At 31.6% G+C, this 17,062-nt stretch overlaps 2 protein-coding genes across 26 annotated transcripts in view; one reads left to right on the forward strand and one right to left on the reverse strand.

Moving 5' to 3' along the window:
* Nucleotides 1–452, forward strand: part of LOC106468193 — a 94,104-nt gene extending 93,652 nt beyond the window's left edge. For both annotated transcript variants that reach the window (XM_013928605.2, XM_022396511.1), the window contains exon 11: nucleotides 282–452. In XM_013928605.2, coding sequence (XP_013784059.1) covers nucleotides 282–415 — 134 coding nt within the window. In that variant the 3' untranslated portion in view covers nucleotides 416–452. The remainder of the gene's footprint in view (nucleotides 1–281) is intronic.
* Nucleotides 453–9,127: 8,675 nt separating this feature from the next.
* The window catches only part of LOC106468194 (sialic acid synthase-like), a 40,413-nt gene continuing 32,478 nt past the window's right edge, over nucleotides 9,128–17,062 (reverse strand). For 10 of the 24 annotated variants that reach the window (XM_022396527.1, XM_022396512.1, XM_022396514.1 and 7 more), the window contains 2 exons: nucleotides 15,339–15,509; nucleotides 9,128–9,636 (listed from right to left, as the gene is read on the reverse strand). In XM_022396527.1, coding sequence (XP_022252235.1) covers nucleotides 9,451–9,636; nucleotides 15,339–15,509 — 357 coding nt within the window. In that variant the 3' untranslated portion in view covers nucleotides 9,128–9,450. Of the gene's footprint in view, nucleotides 10,942–13,907; nucleotides 13,946–15,338; nucleotides 15,510–17,062 lie in introns of all 24 variants that reach the window. The other 14 variants (XR_002612579.1, XR_002612581.1, XR_002612576.1 and 11 more) reach the window with 14 other exon arrangements.

The raw sequence follows: 17,062 nt of genomic DNA on the forward strand, positions 1-17,062 counted from the left end.
TGGGTTCCTCGTCACCGAATTTTTTTGTGTCAGTATTCCATGTTTGTTTTTTTAGTTTATTCATGCCCAAAGTTACATCATTTTATCTTGTCTTAAAACATAAAGTAACATTGTAAGTTTTTCCTTAAACACTTACTATTTTTCTACTTAAAACGCAAATATGTGTTTGGATCAATAAAATATGTTGTAGTTGATCCTTTTTCTTTGTCTCTTCTTACTAATTGTACTGAGATATATTATATTCAGCTGGAACAACACTGATATGTGGTTTCGTATTGTAGGATCAATGTCCATTTTGTCTGAGTCTAACCAAGGAAGACTTCCTATTAAAGATTTATCTGAAGAAGAGAAAGAGCAATGGCGTCCTTTAAAGAAAAAATCCACTACAGTGTGTGGATGGTGTACTTTTTATTAGTGTAAATAAATTAATATCTAATCATGACCATAATGAATATATGGAAACTTGTCATTTTATATCAAAATAATTTTATATAAAAGAATGTTTCTTGGCATCATAATGTTTAAATTTACATCTGAGGTTTAATATATCCTTTCACTGCTATAAGTGTGGTAATAAATAAGAAGACATCTGATTTATACCTGGGAAAATTATTACCTACTGCCCATATTTTTTGATAAGGCAACAGGACAGTTCTGTATCAAGAATTATATTTATTCACTTCAAGTCACACTTAGAATTTTTTTAATATGCTTTAAAATGAGAATAATAGAATGACACAAATACATATGTATGTATTTAGACATCAAATAACATAATCATAATAGATTTAAAAAGTCTGCTATAATAAGACGTTACTTTTCATCAAGCTACACCCGATTCATAGTTTATGAAACTGTGGCTCTGATTAAAACAACTTTATTTTTTTAGGCTTTCATTAAATTATTACAAAACAAAAAAAAACATGAAAAAAAAGGTACTTACCCAATTTCTTTTTTCTTGCTGTCAATTGTCAATGAAACTTAACCCTACTTCTTTTTATACTAATGGTAGTAAAGCACTAAATGATTTTTATTTAATTACATAAAACACCAAAGAACATAGACTAATAACATGCTAAAAGTAGACAATTTTCCCCAACTCTCAAAATTTTTTCGTCTATCTAACTATGGACAAGAGCCATTACAGTTCATCCAAGCTAGTCATTAGCTATCCCATGTGAATGAAGTTTGTACTCAGAGTGAAACTGACGATTATCTGTTCAGAACACAACGTTATATGATACGGCATTTGATAGACGAAAACCTTGGCTTGCTATTGGTGATAGGTAATATATAATTTAACGCAAGAGAGAACTATTAACAAATCCTGAAAGAGAGGATGTGGCATGAGGAGTCTGATTTTCTATTCAATAGCCCTGTAACCAAACAAAATTGAAAGCTATAAAAATTTTATACTGAGTAATTTACGTGTAATTTCATAATTTTTGAAGGGATGGTAGATAAAATATAGAAGAGAAGATGCCTTAAGAAAATGTGTCACACTAGGTGTTTTTTTTTTAATATTACCTTGTGGAATTAAGAACTTAAAACTTGTAAGCTAATAAAATATGGATTATTAACTAAGCTTTTATACTATATTAATTAGTATAACATAAACAAAAAGTAGTTTAATATAATTTTGAATGTAAGACACTAAAACCTTGTGTCAAGTGCAGTAAAGGATACCCGGGGTGATAGGGTTAACCAGCAGTTGTCTTTTGGTATAACAGTGTTATCCACATAGAGTGGGTAGAAATATGGTTTTAGTAGTATTTGATTGAACAATTTGTTCTCAAATTCATCCATGAAAATGCCACACATAAGAGGTGACAGAGGACTTCCTATGCTGAGTCCTTTATTCTGTTGGTGATGTTCATTGTTGAATTGAAAATAGATGTTAAGACATAATTTTAACAGGATAATAATTTCTTTGTCTGCTGGAGGTGTGCTTGCCTCATCAAGATTTTTTGATAAAACATCTAGAGAACCAGTTAATGGAACTTTCGTGATGTTTTTTATCCTTTAAACAAAAATCTTTTAAGTTCTTTACATTGTACTTGTAGAAATTACAGTCTTTTGGTGAAGTATTTGGCTAAGGAGTAAGTTGGAATGTTGCTGCATGCAACGATGGGTCTAAAAGGTATCCCTTCTTTGTGCAATTTGGGTAAACAGTAAAATCTTGGAAGTTATCTTTTTATCTTTAGATAAGCACTTAATGCTCTTTATAGTAGTTTTTACTTCTTGTGTGTTCTGTTTTGTAAGGTCACTTTTTTTAGTTTTGTGTATATACCCTCAGACTAATTTAAGTGCTTCATAATTATATTATTTTTTGTCAAGAATAACAATTTTCCCACCTTTGTCTGCTTTTGTTACAACAAGATCTTCATTTTCTTGTATAGATTTTGGAGCTTCAAGTTAATTTTTTAAGTTATTTTTGGTTTGTGATTATTGTTCAATATTTTATACGTTTCCCATCTAATATTGGATTGAGTGATGACATCTAAGTTATGAATGTCTGCTTCTATTTTGAAGGAATTTCATTAGAGTTCACTTTGTTATGAGAGCCTGCAAAATTCAACCCCAAATCCAATACATGTAGTAGGTTTCTGATAAATGGTTCCTTGATAAATTTTTATCAGTGTTAGGTAAAACAACTAGTTTAAACTTTGGGTCAAATGAAACCACTTTTATTGGTTAGAGATGCAAGTTTCTTTTCATGATTCATTTTCTTTTTTGGATATAGCTGTACAGGTCTTTTGCCATCTAACTATGTCTATATAATCCAAATGTATAGGATTTAAATGATGCACGGGGTAATAATCTTCATAATTTTGTAAATTTGTGTTTGTTCTTCATTACTTAATTTGTGCTTATAAAGCTGTTAATCTTTACAATATTTGTAGATAGCCCAAAGCACTACTTAACTTGAATACTCCTCTATCTTGTTGTAGAGAACATGAATGTTGGGAAACTACAAATTTGTTATGAAGTCTTCAAAAACTATAGTTTTTGTTTTGACAAGCATAGAAATATGGGTGATTTTTCAGGGGTAGGGGGGGGGGGCTGTACAAGTTTTGCCTTAAAAAGGTTATGAATAAGAAACTCCTGTTACCAGGTTTTCCTGAATGAAGGTAAAAATTTACCCAAATCACCATATTTTTGCTTCTAATTTTGCCCGAATGCCCGTATGTATTGCAAGCTTGGAGGGATTGCTTCCCCGCTCATGTATCTTACACCTATGTTGAAAAGGATCAGCTGAATTAGAGTAACTGGTGACTTCAATGGCAGCTTGATTCTGCTAAAGGCAACAAACTTTGGAATTGACTTGGGATCTTACTTCAAAAAATATAATGAATTTCTCAATATTCTTTCAGGATGAGCCAAATGTGAGCTCTATATGTAACCTGAGTGCCTTCACACCAACATCAAGCTGAAGAGACTTGAAGTATTGTTTTCTGTCAGAGAAATATTTGAACAATGTCCATAGCAACCTATGCAATTTCTGATTCACAGCTATCAAGTTGTTTAGCAAAACTGGTGTATGTGACAAGCACATTGCAAGATCCAATTTCAAAGAACTCACTGTGGTATTGTTCTTCAACTTTTTGTGCAGTTTGGTACTGTCTTGTTAACATTAAGTTTATCTCATTCTGGGGCATTGAACAAAAGGACAGGGTAGTTTTCATTCTCTGGATGATTCATGATAGCTTCTGCTACACTAGTCCTTTAGGAATGGTAAAAATATAGATGTTTCATACCAACACCAGACTTCTTTTCTTACTCCTCACTAGTACATGATAAGGACTGGCATAAGCACATGTGGTATTGCCTAAGATGTCTTGGTTTATGACAAACTAAATTGCTGTACTATACAGCTGTCTGAAAACTTGCTGGAAAGTCCAAGATGCCATCACACGTACATGAATACGTGTGAGAAATGTCTGACACACGTTCTTTTAATTACATAAATATAAAAGCTTCAATGAGCTAGAAACAATATTTTCTTGCAATAGTTGAAATTTTATAATCTACATTTATTAATTTGTATTGAAGGCCAACTCGCATGGAAACCCATTATTCTTATTGGCTAATTGTACAGTGGTACTTTTACATTTATACGAGTGCAAAAGTATGATGTTTATATCATTAAATGTAGAGAGAGTTACTTCACTAAAATAAACAAACATGCAAGAAAACATTAAGTTAATTCTTTACCTTTCCGCGGCTTATAAATAATGCAAGACCATTACATCTCAATACAAATTCCAACAGGCACCTAAAAATTGACAGTTAGGCCTAAAGTTTAAATACACTTCCTATGCAAAGGATGAGTTTATCCATTATATAATCCAATATTCTACAGCAATTAGCCTTAATAGTCACTGCCACAATTTCATTCATTCGCTATGCTCTACAGCTAACATAATGTGCAAATGAAAACAGTTACAAAGAAAATAATATCAAATGGAACTTAAACACATACACACCCAAGAAATGCAGAAAAAAAAAGACATGACAACAGTTGACTTTTTACACTTCTTGATACCATAATCGTAAAATTTCATTATTTTATAATTATTATACATTTCCACCTATCTCAGTACAGGCACCTAATAATCAACAATTATGCCCGAAGTTTAAATATACTTTTTACGTGAAGAATGAGTTTACCCGTTAGGAAAATAAAATATTTCAGCATTTCCATAATTGGAGAGTAAGAAGAAAAAAAGTTTTGATACTGTAATGGAAGGAAAGAGAAAAATAAATAAAATAAGGGCACACAAAGACAGTTAATGTTTACACTTCTTGATACCATAATTTTAAAAATAGTGAAGTAATGGCAAATGAGACAGTTGATGTTTACAGTTCTTGATACCATAATTTCAAAAATACACTATTTTATAATGGCACTTTATCAAGAGTTTGACGAAAAAAATATCAATATCTTAGTTAAAGATGTTGATTATCCAGAAGGACAAGGTGTTTATTAAAAAAAAAAATTGTTTATACTCATTCCATGTTTTTACACTTCTTTAAATCTAAATACAACTCCATATTCTGCTTAATAATAGGTTTTTGTTTCTTTCATGTTCAACTACATAATACAACAACAGCAGCATTATTTAAAGGATTTATCTACTTAAAAACATATACTCTTCTGATATATATATAGTATAACACTTAATATTATATATGAAAAAATTCTGGGCTTTGGAGCATATGACACAGTACATGCTTCATATGTGGAATGTTGCAGGTTCAATCCCATCTATATCTTTTTTTTTTTTTTTTTATAAACAGTGTTTCAGTATTCAAATAATTTTAGTACATCCATCATACGTCAAGTAAGAGTTTATCCCCTAGTCTCTGATTAAAGCACAAAACTAGTTAATATGTTTTGAAAAATACATAAAATATGAGAATCCACATATTTTGACAATAGTTTTACTCTTTATAATGAAATTAGATGTACAAAATCTTATAAGAAGTTAACTTTGCAATCTCATATCTTATGTGGAAACCAACATTATCATCAATTTGGAATTTTTTTTATCCAGAGAGCAGTAAGAACAGATCTTTCATTCCTATATTTAGTCAACATTTTGCAGCAATAGTAGTTAGCCTACACATTTTTAACAGAGAAATATCAGTACAGATTAGCAATAAATAAAAGGACAATTTGCTAACGTTTGTCACAAAGTAATCACTGAGTTAAATTACAACTGAAATTATCAAGAAAACTGACTAATTATCTGCCTAGTAAAAATATCTGTCACATTAAAAATAGACACATCAAAAATTAATTATTAATTTATGCGGTCTCAAAGCATGCTTTGTCAGGAGTTACTTTTGATCTTTAAAACACTTGATGAAACTTTGAAAAAAATGAAATAAAAAATTATTGGGAAAAGAAGATTAATAATTTAACAATATCACCATTATAAAGCCACCAATTTTATGAAAATTTATAACTGAAGCAATTCATCTTGATTTGTTGATCAGTAATAATGCTAACAGACTTGCCACAACTGTCTACAGACATATAATGCTAGAAACTGGGTTCTGCTACCCCTGGTGGGCACAGTACACACAGCCCATCATGCAGCTTTGTGCTTAACTACAAACAAACTTGCCACAACTGTAACGATAAATAGTTGACATATTTATATGTAGTACAACACCAATTTTACTTCGTAGAGAAACAAGTGGAAATCAAACTACTACATTTTTATTGCAGTAGAAGTAATTTACTGCTCGTTTCAACAATGTTTATTTCAGGCCTCAGCTTATAAGTTTTGTAACTGATAGAATACTTGGTAATTATTCAAACCAGTGAAGTATTAGTATACTATACAGTTCAATTGTATAGTATACAACTGAAGTGCCACAATATCTACTTGTCATCAATCTACCCTACATGGGTAAATATTCTTTTATCATTAAGAATCAGTGAAAAAATGTCATTAGAAGGGTGTATTTTTTTAAGCCCCAGGTTTTGTCCCTCTTAGAACAGAAACTAATTTCCTCCAAACTGCTCTCCCAATCCACATTCTATCTGTAGCTGATGCAACACAATAGAATTGTGAGAATCCAAAATACCTTCTCAAAGTGATGATCTTTGAACAGTCCTGCATACACAAGGTAATGTAGGATACAATAAAAATATCTCATGAAACAGTAGAAATTTTTAAATTTTGGAAATACAAGATATAAATTATGGGAAAGCAAAAGATGTTTTAAATGCATGCTACAAGCTTAGTATGTGTAATTGGCCAACATATTCTTGGCATACACAATCAAGTTAGTGAATGACTTATTGATTTCTGTATGCATAATGAAACAGTGATAATTAACACTTTTTTTAAACAACATCCATTGGCTTTGCATGATAGTAAGATAAAACCAAACTGAGTATTCACAATTCAGAATAAATGAAGAATGAATATTAGATTGACAAAATATACCTACACACTGACTGTGAATCTGGTCATGAGCTTTTAAAAAGTAGCAATTATCAAACTGAAGATTAAGTTACTGATCGGATTTGATCTGAATATGTCAGATTGGTACAGGGTAAAGATAAAAATTTGGTTTAAAGAGTTTCTGCAACACCATAAATAATGAACATCAAAATAGTTATGCATAGGCAAGAAAACAGAAAGTGCAAAATGATATACCTAAACAAAAGTACAATATATCTGTAGAATAGTTTTCCAATAGAATGTTAAAGCAAGGGATAAAAGTGCAAGAACTATAAAAGAACACAAAACAAACCAAGAAAAATAGGTAAGTTTCCATTAATAAAAAATGCAAGGAGTTACAAGAAAACAGTATTAAGAACAAGTCAAAGGTCTTGTTTAGGTTTCTAAAAGATTTGAAAATAGCTTTCACCAAAAGTATATGTAATTAATAATAAATATAGAACCTCTATGAAATACAAAAAGGAGAAGAATTCAAAAAATGTTGGAAAAAATACCATGAGAAGAAAGAAGTCAGATAAGAAGAGCTATAGTTGAAAAGAGATTCTTATATCTGAGATTGTTAATGCAGTTAAGAAAATTACAAAGACGAAAGTGCCAGAAATGGATGATATACCAGCTGAATTGATAAAAGCAACAGGGGAAAAGGCATAAAACTACTACACAGATACTGTAATAGATTTGAAAAAGCAAAGAGTGACCTATAGACTGGACAAGGGCAGTTTTTATTATACTTCTTTAAAAAAATGGCAACACAAGGGAAATGTGAGAATAACAGAACTATTTAATTTATTTCACATATAAGTAATATTCTATTATTCATATTAAGAGAGAGGATACAAGACACAGACAAAAAAAACTATAATGTATAGTTTGATTATTTAACCTATTCACTGTAGCAGCAGTGTTTATTCCCTGTGTGGAACTTTTTTGTAATTTTCATATTATATTGCAGCTACATAGTTTCAAAGCCACTAAAACAGACTGTTTATTATACCATGATTAAATCCTTTGTTTTCTGATGTCATTTTGTTTCTTTGCTTTTGTATTTTGTGCAAAGCTACTCGAGGACTATATGTGCTACCTGTTCCTAATTTTGAAGTGACAGATAAGATGGAATGCAGCTAGCTAAGACCACTACCACTTGATCTATTCTTTACCAATGAATAATTGTATTTACCGTCATGTTATAATGCCCTCCCCTCTCTCAGCTGAAAGGGCATATATGTTCTGGAACAGGATTCAAACCTCTGACCCTCAGATTGCAACTCAAGCCTACTGTGATGTCATATTCACTTATCTTTTATTAGTACTCAAAAACTGCTTTCACAACATGTTTAGATCTACTGCTTTCAGTCACCTAATTTGGTAATCTTGACATATAAATGTATGCATGCAGTGCACACACTATAGGAATATAGTATTCAATTTTATTTCAGATAAATCTTGGGACTTCTCTGACATTCACTGCTTTGACTTTTACTGGATGATAGGGAAAGAAACCCCTTGCACAGTGAAAAGCATAGTTGAAACTTTTTTATCAGAGCTAAATAGCAATATAAAGCTGCAGAAGTGAAACAACAAATTCTTGAGAAGCCTCAAGATTTATCCCGAGACTTGTGTAAAAGCACATTATCCTGCTGAAGATATGCAATAGTCACATCATTTTGTCATGTGATCTGCACCAGGGTTTTTCAACCTTTTGCACATTCAGGCTCGCTTTACGTATTTATTCTGCTAATTCTCATTTAATTTTAAATTAATAACCTGTCTGAAATAGTTAACACTGACCAAATTATATACTACATTAGCTTGACAGCAATATGTTTGTGGTAATTATTTGTAATAATATGTATATGTTGTGAATATTGTGACAGATCACAACCCTATGTGTACCTCTGCTTTCATTTAAACTTCACCTTTGATTGTGAAATCCCCTTCAGAGTGAAGATGTGGTTATCTTTTTTCCTGAATAGGATTAAGCTAACATTCACTTTTGATTCCAGGCTCTTATCACAATGCTCATTACTTACAACTTAAGTTAGTTACTCTTTTCATCCAATATACATAAGGAAGGTAGTATCTATATAAATTTGATAAAATTCTCAATGTCTTCTTTAAATTTCTTTATAAAATAAGCAAAAATATTATCAGGAAATCATATTTCTATTTATTTCATTAATTTACATAAACTATACATTTAATCACTCAGCCAAATCCTATGGCTATGTAATAAATCACCAGACTCTGACTGGGAACATAACACTATCTATTTATTATAACTAAACTTGAGAATAACAGAAAGCACAAACCACATAAAAGGTAACATCCCTGCAAAGCTATATGGAAAGTTCATTATATATAATATTCTGTGCAACACTATGGAGAAAAAAATTACAAAGTATAATTTTTCTAAGCTTTATGTTGAAACACTTAACTATCTGCTCAGTTCTAATAATAGCACATGATTTCAAGAAATATCTTCTTCAAAAATACTGTCATCATATTCCTTATCATGAATCAGAGTATGGCCTATAACATTATAGAACTGGTCTGCATTTAGTCCCTTAGGTTCAGAAACTTTTATGTCAAGCATGTCTTCTGAGAGAACTGTTCCACACTGTAAATTTTGTGAAGCTACCAGTGTTTTGCCAAGCTGAAATGCAAAGAGTATTTTCACAAACAATGCTGTAAAAGTGGTATGTACAAAAGTTGTTATAATTTTGAATTTGTTATGTGATTATTTATAATTTGTTTCCTAGATGAAATCAGATGTTAATTGTTACTTATCATTAGTTAAACTTAAAACAACAAATATTAATGAACATAAGGAAAATGTTTAACTTGTACTTTCGCTTATTGACAGAAGTATTAAACTAGTTAAATTAGAATTTATAGCGAGAAATACTTGTAAAACAGATATTACTGAACATTTGCAAAATTAAGTACTTAGTCAACTGTTAGCTTTCTTGGAAGAGGGTCATTAACAGCAGAATCTTGGATGTTAATAATGTGATATATATATACATAATCAGGAGTAACATTAATGTATTCTCTTATTGTAAATGAAAATTATCACCTTACATTTATTCTTCTGTTAACCATGTATTCACTGGTACCTTTGATATCATACCTTAGAATATCTTACACCTGATGAGAAAAAGGTAAATATTGCGAATGTACTAAAGTTATCTGCAATGCACAAAACAAGTAATTTGTTAGACACTCAACGTTCATCATAATAGGTTTAAGAAAGAAAAGTTAAACCTATTTAAAGGATTTGTAAGCAGATTTAAGGATATAATATATAAATGCATGGCATGTTAACTTAAAAAATTCACTATTAACAAATATGAACAATTTTATATATAAAAAGGAAGTTACTGAATATTTAGATTATTTACATGGTAAATGCTTCAAAGCTGCCAACAATTTTTTTTTCATTGCCCTTGTGTTATCAAGTTTAAAAAGCTATATTTTTATGAAAAAAGTATCTCCACTACTTGAAGGGCTTATGGCTAAGCCCCTTAGTGGGGCAACAGTAAGTTTACAGACTTACAACAGTTCCCTATGGTGGACACAGCTGATAGCCCAACTGACAACAACCAACTTATAGCTAAAAGGAAGAATATTATTATTTTTAAAAAACAAAAAGGATGTTATTGAATATTTAATATACTTACGAGAAATTATGGTTACGTTTCTTCATAGGACAGACATCAAAAAAGACAAAAACAGAGATAAAAAGAATAATTTGTCTTGTCGAAGGGTGTTCTAAAGTAATTGAACCCATCTGTGTGGACGTTGACAAAAGGAGACAGTTATTTGAAGTTCTGGATACAACTGTGGTAACCCATGGGGTAACGTAAGTGAATTTATCCCAGATTGTATAGTGAGAGAGATAGAGGGGAAGAATTCTTCTTGTCAGTTGGGTTTTAAAGTAACTGAACTAACCTGTGGACTTTTGAAAAGAAAAACTATTTAGAGTGTTAGACTTGATTTGAATTTATTATTTTAAAACAAGTGGATTGTGTGCTGACCGTTTATTGTTCGAATTTATCGCCAACAAGTCACAAACACCTACTGTAAAAGAATCACAGCACACATATTACAAAGTTGGAAAAATTTATCAAGTGTGTTTACAGTTAGAGTGTAAAAAGTAACAGATAAAATATAATTTTTACTGAAGAAAAAAGTAAGATGAAAAATATCTTTAATCTTGGTATAAAAATAATGTACTCAGATTAATCAGAGTCTGACTCAATAAATTTACACAAATATCTAATATTTTGTGTGCAAAGCCTTGTAACGATTGTATTAACTTTTTTGCTTACCCAAAAATGTATTTCATATACATAACTCTCTGCACTACTAAGAGCTACTACCTTGCATGCAACTGCTGTGGAATTTCTAACACGTTTGTTTGTTTGTCCCAGAAGGGGAGAAGGGACCAGACAAATGGTGGCAAAAGAAAGGGATTATTGCCTGGCAAGAGGCAAAAGGTTGTGGACAATGTCCCATGCAAACCTGCATTGGATGAAAAAGACAAATCCTAAATGTAAATCCGGGTAAAAAAGAAAGTAAGATTTGGAGTAGGATGGCACCTGACTGAAGAGAGTGGTAGTAGATGATCCATGTACTATGATGGAGGGTGAAAGTAGAAGACTGACAAGAAAAAAAACAGAAAATGGACTACTCAGAAAATGTCATACATCATGTAAGTGATGAGACAAATTCCACATTTAAAGATCAAGGCATGACACACTGTCATGAAAAACGAATAACTGAGTCACAAACACATCTATCTGAGGAGTTCCAAAATGGGAACAAATCCAACATAAGTCTGAAGGATGTAAAAACCACTCTATGAAATGGATCCCTTCAAGGTGAAAGAAGTGATCTATCACAAGATATAAACACTAGAGACATGACATTTCATGATGTGAATACAACAGGTGTAGGTCCAAGACAGGAAGTCCAGAGTGAGAAAGCACAAGTTCCAAAAGCAGGTGCCTCCCTGGTTTTTGATTGAAGTGATGACCGTGGAGTTCTTCAAGTAGATCATTACAAGATGATGGACAACCATGACAGAAGAAGAGGGCAAGCCTGATAAGCCACAATCATCTTTAGAAAGTTGATATACAGAGAATGCTGTTCTGAAGACCAGACCCTAGACACAATGGTGGTGTTGAGAACTACCACCAACCAGAAAGAGAGGCATCGGTAGAATGATGCAATTTAAGCCAGGGAAGAAGTAGTATATCCCGAGATGTGTTGGAGTGATTGAGTCACCTTGACAGTCAGACTTAGAGGGTGCCAGAGACACAAAGCCAGATAAGTGAATGCATGACATGTTCCAATGATCCCCCAGTACCTACTGAAGGGGATGCGTGTGCACATGACCAAAAGGAATCAGGGGTCCCAGAGCAACCAGAATCCCCAAATGCAAGAGAGAGGTACCGTGGATACCAAGAGGGATGTGGAAACCCAACTCAGGAAATCTCAAAAACAAAGAAACCAGGCCAAAATAAAGATTGAAGAAGAAGAAATGGAAACCAAAGTGGGTAAAAAAAAATTAGGTGTCTCCTTCAAAACTACTGGGGTGGCAGTGAAGAGCCTCAGTGAAGGGTGGAAAGAGAGAGTAAAGGAGTAGGGTAAAAATAGACAAAAATGAACAGATAGATGTAAAGAAAGAGAAAGAGGAGCACCTTAGGCAGAATAAAAAGGCACAAGAGATTATGGATCAAGAAATAAAAATGGTCATGAGCTGGGGCTATAGAATGAGTCACAAAAAAGAATTAGAACAAGAAAGCTGTGGAACAACACAGAGATGAAACAGAAGAAGGTATATAAATTGGAACAATTACAGAAATATTATGATATACAGGTAAAAAAGACAGAACATCACATACCCGATTCATAAGTGTAGTAAACTGAAAAGGAGGAAGTACTTGTTCCTCATCAGGGAGAGAAGAGCCAGAAACAAAAAATGGGGTGGAATAGTTCGCCAAAATCATCCACAGGTAAGGCAGGCTCCACAAAAGGCAAAGAAACAAAATGATTAAGGACCTGAACTGGAGAAGTATGCAGAAGGGTACCAATCACTTGATGCATATAAGTGAAAACCTCGTCAATTAACTCATTGGTACACAATGGTTCATCACAGCTCATGTTATCCATTATGTACAAAGTATCTCATCACAAAGTGAAATCTAGGACTTGTCACATGAAGGCATGTGCTCTATTAAGTAAGGTCCATAAACAGACAAAGTGCCTGAAGTCACTACTGAGTCAGTTGAAAAACATTCCTGAAAAGGAGTTTCAGGGCCTCAGGAATTTCTCTTATTTACTTATTTATATATATATATATATACACACACACACACATATATACATACGTTGTATGTGTATGTTACATGGAATACATGAAATTAGACTAAAGTGGATATGTAGTAGCTAGGGAAAACAAAGTTGAATCAGATGGATGGAACAAAAGTACAAGAAGGAGAAAAGCAATGTAGCTCTATAAAAATAAAGGCAGTTGAGTAAGGTGACTAGAAACTCAAAAAGCACAAGAAAAAACATCTGAGCACAAGCAGTACCAAGAAAAGAATGAACCAATAATCATTTGCTAGTGCTCACAGAGATTACTACACATGGAGGTCATGTCACCCTCCTATTGGTGGAGGGCTACAGCATTATGAAGATTACATCATAGACTAGTGCAATACACATAGACATGTGTAGGGGTGGGAGCTTGTTCAAGGGTTATGGCATGCCAAAGAAACTCCATGGCAAGTTGCATGCGAGATAATAGCTCTTAGTAGTGCAGAAAGGTAAGTGGCATTTCTGAACAAAAGCTTGTCAAGTATCATGAAGCTACACATTCTGAATTAAAAATTATAGTAGGTATACTTTCATGCTTACTTGGTGGTTGCAATGTCAGTTGAAGTGACTGAGCCCTTCTAAAGAGAGTTAAGTAAGGAATATTAGATTTATACTATCTGGTATACAATCTCAAAACAGATAGTCAAATAGCTGATCCAGTAAAAGAAACCATTTGTCAAACAAAAGTACATAAACTCATTTGCATTTTACATTGTGTCCAGTCTCTTTATTTCATTCTCACAAACTCAGTTATTAAGAGAAATTTAGAGCTTCTCTGTAATAGATAACTTGTCCAACCTCATGTTATTCAGTGGGCATATCCCATTGCTCAAAGAAAAATCAGTTTAACATGAATATAATCACACTTGCAAGCTTATACATATATTGATGGTATTCTTTTATCAAATTCTCAAGATTTTCTTGAAACTATGAAACAAATTTATCAACCATGCCTCACTCTGTAGAAAATCTCTTTCACTACATATTATCTGGGTATACATATTAATATCATTCAAGTTCAAAATTTTCAATAAAACAGATACTTTTAAGTTTGAAGTTAAAGATTTTACATTTCAAATACAAATATTCCAAATAAATTATGCTAAAATATTTGCTACTTACAGCTTATTAGGTATAATATAATTTTTTCAACATTACAAGATTTTGTGACCAAAGCTCATAAACTATTCACTCTCTTTTCTCATAAACAAAGTTTCTCCTACCACACTTTGAATACTAGATTTATTCATTTTTGAGGTAAACTTCTTGCTAATGATTATACATTATTAATTTCAGATTATCATAACCTTTCAAAACTATTGTATACAATTTAATTACTTTAAATAGTTCAGAACAAACGTCTTTTATACTTTACTTTAAAGGAAGTGTTCATTCAGACTGTTGAGGTGGAAAATTATTAGTTAGCTGTTCTTAATATTCATATTTATACTTTACTTTAAATATAAATATTAAAAAACAGCTAACTAATAATTTTCCACTTCAACAGTCTGAATGAACACTTCTTTTAATTTTAAATACCCTTGTCTTGTTTTTTTCCAGTTCCCTGTAAACATTTTATAATTTTTCAATAATACATCCTATGCTAAATACCTTTAAGTATTACCATATTTTGAAATTTAAATGTACTATATTTAAGTTAACAGTTTTAACATTCCTTTTAAATTTAAGATTAATTTCTTAAAACTTTTAATGGTCTCTTGTTAGTTTTGAAAAAGGGCAGTTGGCCAAAATGTCACCTAGACTACTACATTCAGCTATTATTTGCAACACTTAATATTTTCCTTTATGCCTGTTCTGACTAAACTAGTTTTGCTTAGATTGCTAAATGTTGGTGGTTAAGTACATACCTTAGTTCATTTAGCAAAAAAAGGGTTTCTAAACATTACTATTAAGCTTTATCTGTTTTACAAATGTAGTGAACCAATTTAGAGGAGATAAAAATCCACTAACCTTTCTGTAGCAAGCAATTTCAGACTCTCTCACGATTTTAATATGTGAACCTAAGGCTGTTTCAACATTTCTAACTTGAGACACTAACTGCTGAAATTCCTCTGGATCAAGAGATGCACAGTGGTCACTACCTTTCCATGTTTTATCCAATGTGAGATGGCGCTCAAGGATCTGAAATATACAAATTTCTGTACAAAGGCCAAAAGTCCAATTAATGTGAATTTATGAAGTTTAACAAGCAAAAGTTATTAAAATACAAATATAGCTCTAATTACTGCACAACAGTGTTTGCTTATTCAACAATTAATTAACACCCTGCATAAAACTTTGAGTTTAACATTAAGGTAAGTGTAGCATCTATCACCTTTGTTTAAAAAAAACCTTACAGCAATTATATTGATACTTAGTGTAATCAAGATGTAATCTATTAAGTATTGGCCTATTTTACAAAAAATAGTTTTGTACAAGAAAAGTATCAAAGTCTTCAGAACTGGTAAACAATTAATCAAGAAAATTTTGATTTGTGATAAACACACTTCAAAACTATTTCACTATTCATGTGCCAAAGAACCTACCAATCACAACCATGAATCATGTTCCTGTTCTACTGTAAATTTAAGATAATTATTCATATGCTTCTGCAAATGAAATATAACAATTTTATCATCAAAGAAAAGTCTATAGTTTAACTGTTCAAAGGCATCAGATATTCCTTCAGCCATTATTTCCTATTAAAGCTTAAAACTAAATTAGCCATGCAACACCAAGTGTAAGCTTAGAACTGAAATATTTATTACTGTTAAACATAAAACATGACTCTTTAACAGGAGAAGAATTTAACACTAGAAACAAATGTTTGGTTAAAAATTTACAAAATTAAGTGTGAGAAAAAAAAGTATGTACTCATAGATAAATCATACTTACATTATTCCAAGAGAATAATGGTGTATGTACAATAACTCAACATTAAAGTTGGTGTATACACATTAATTAAAGAAATTAAATTCTGAACCAAATGGGAAAAACTTGAATTTGTCTTTAATCATAACTTCACAACATCTGAAGAAAGTACTATAAAATATGATAAAGTATGTGAAAATGTTTGATGCTATTGGTCTTACAGGACAATCTGATTTATGAACTTTAAGCATGCCAGATGTACTTATTATCCCAATAATGTTAATATACTTACTTCAACTGTTAAGATATATAATGTACATGTGTAATTCAGAATCTTTGTAATTTAAAAAAATGATTTCAATTATTTTTCATATTATTTAGTCTGGTAGTGTAATTATTCTTCCTCGAAAAAACTATTACACATAGTCGTTTGGTATAAATTTAAACTGGGGATAAAATATCATGATTGTATAGGAAAATGAATATAAACTGTCTCTTATCTGAGGTATGAAAAGGTGTTACATCTAGCAACAGATTCACTGGAAGGGAATCGAAGTTTAATGATGAACAACAGAACAACGGTAGCAACAATGAACACTTGACACGTGTGTGAACAGTAACAAACATTTAATTCTTGAACGTTTTGGAATATACATATTCCATCTTCAACAAACTATATTGAACAGGGTAAATTATTAGGTACAAAAAATTTACAAATTAAAATTTATTTTTTTTATCAGTTCTGCTTGATACTCCCATATGTTTGCAGGTATAATTGGTGTATATTTTTACCAATGTAAGAGGCATAACACAACTTCACTACA

This window comes from Limulus polyphemus, unplaced genomic scaffold, assembly GCF_000517525.1.
Source record: "Limulus polyphemus unplaced genomic scaffold, Limulus_polyphemus-2.1.2 Scaffold2910, whole genome shotgun sequence".
NCBI lineage: Eukaryota > Metazoa > Arthropoda > Merostomata > Xiphosura > Limulidae > Limulus > Limulus polyphemus.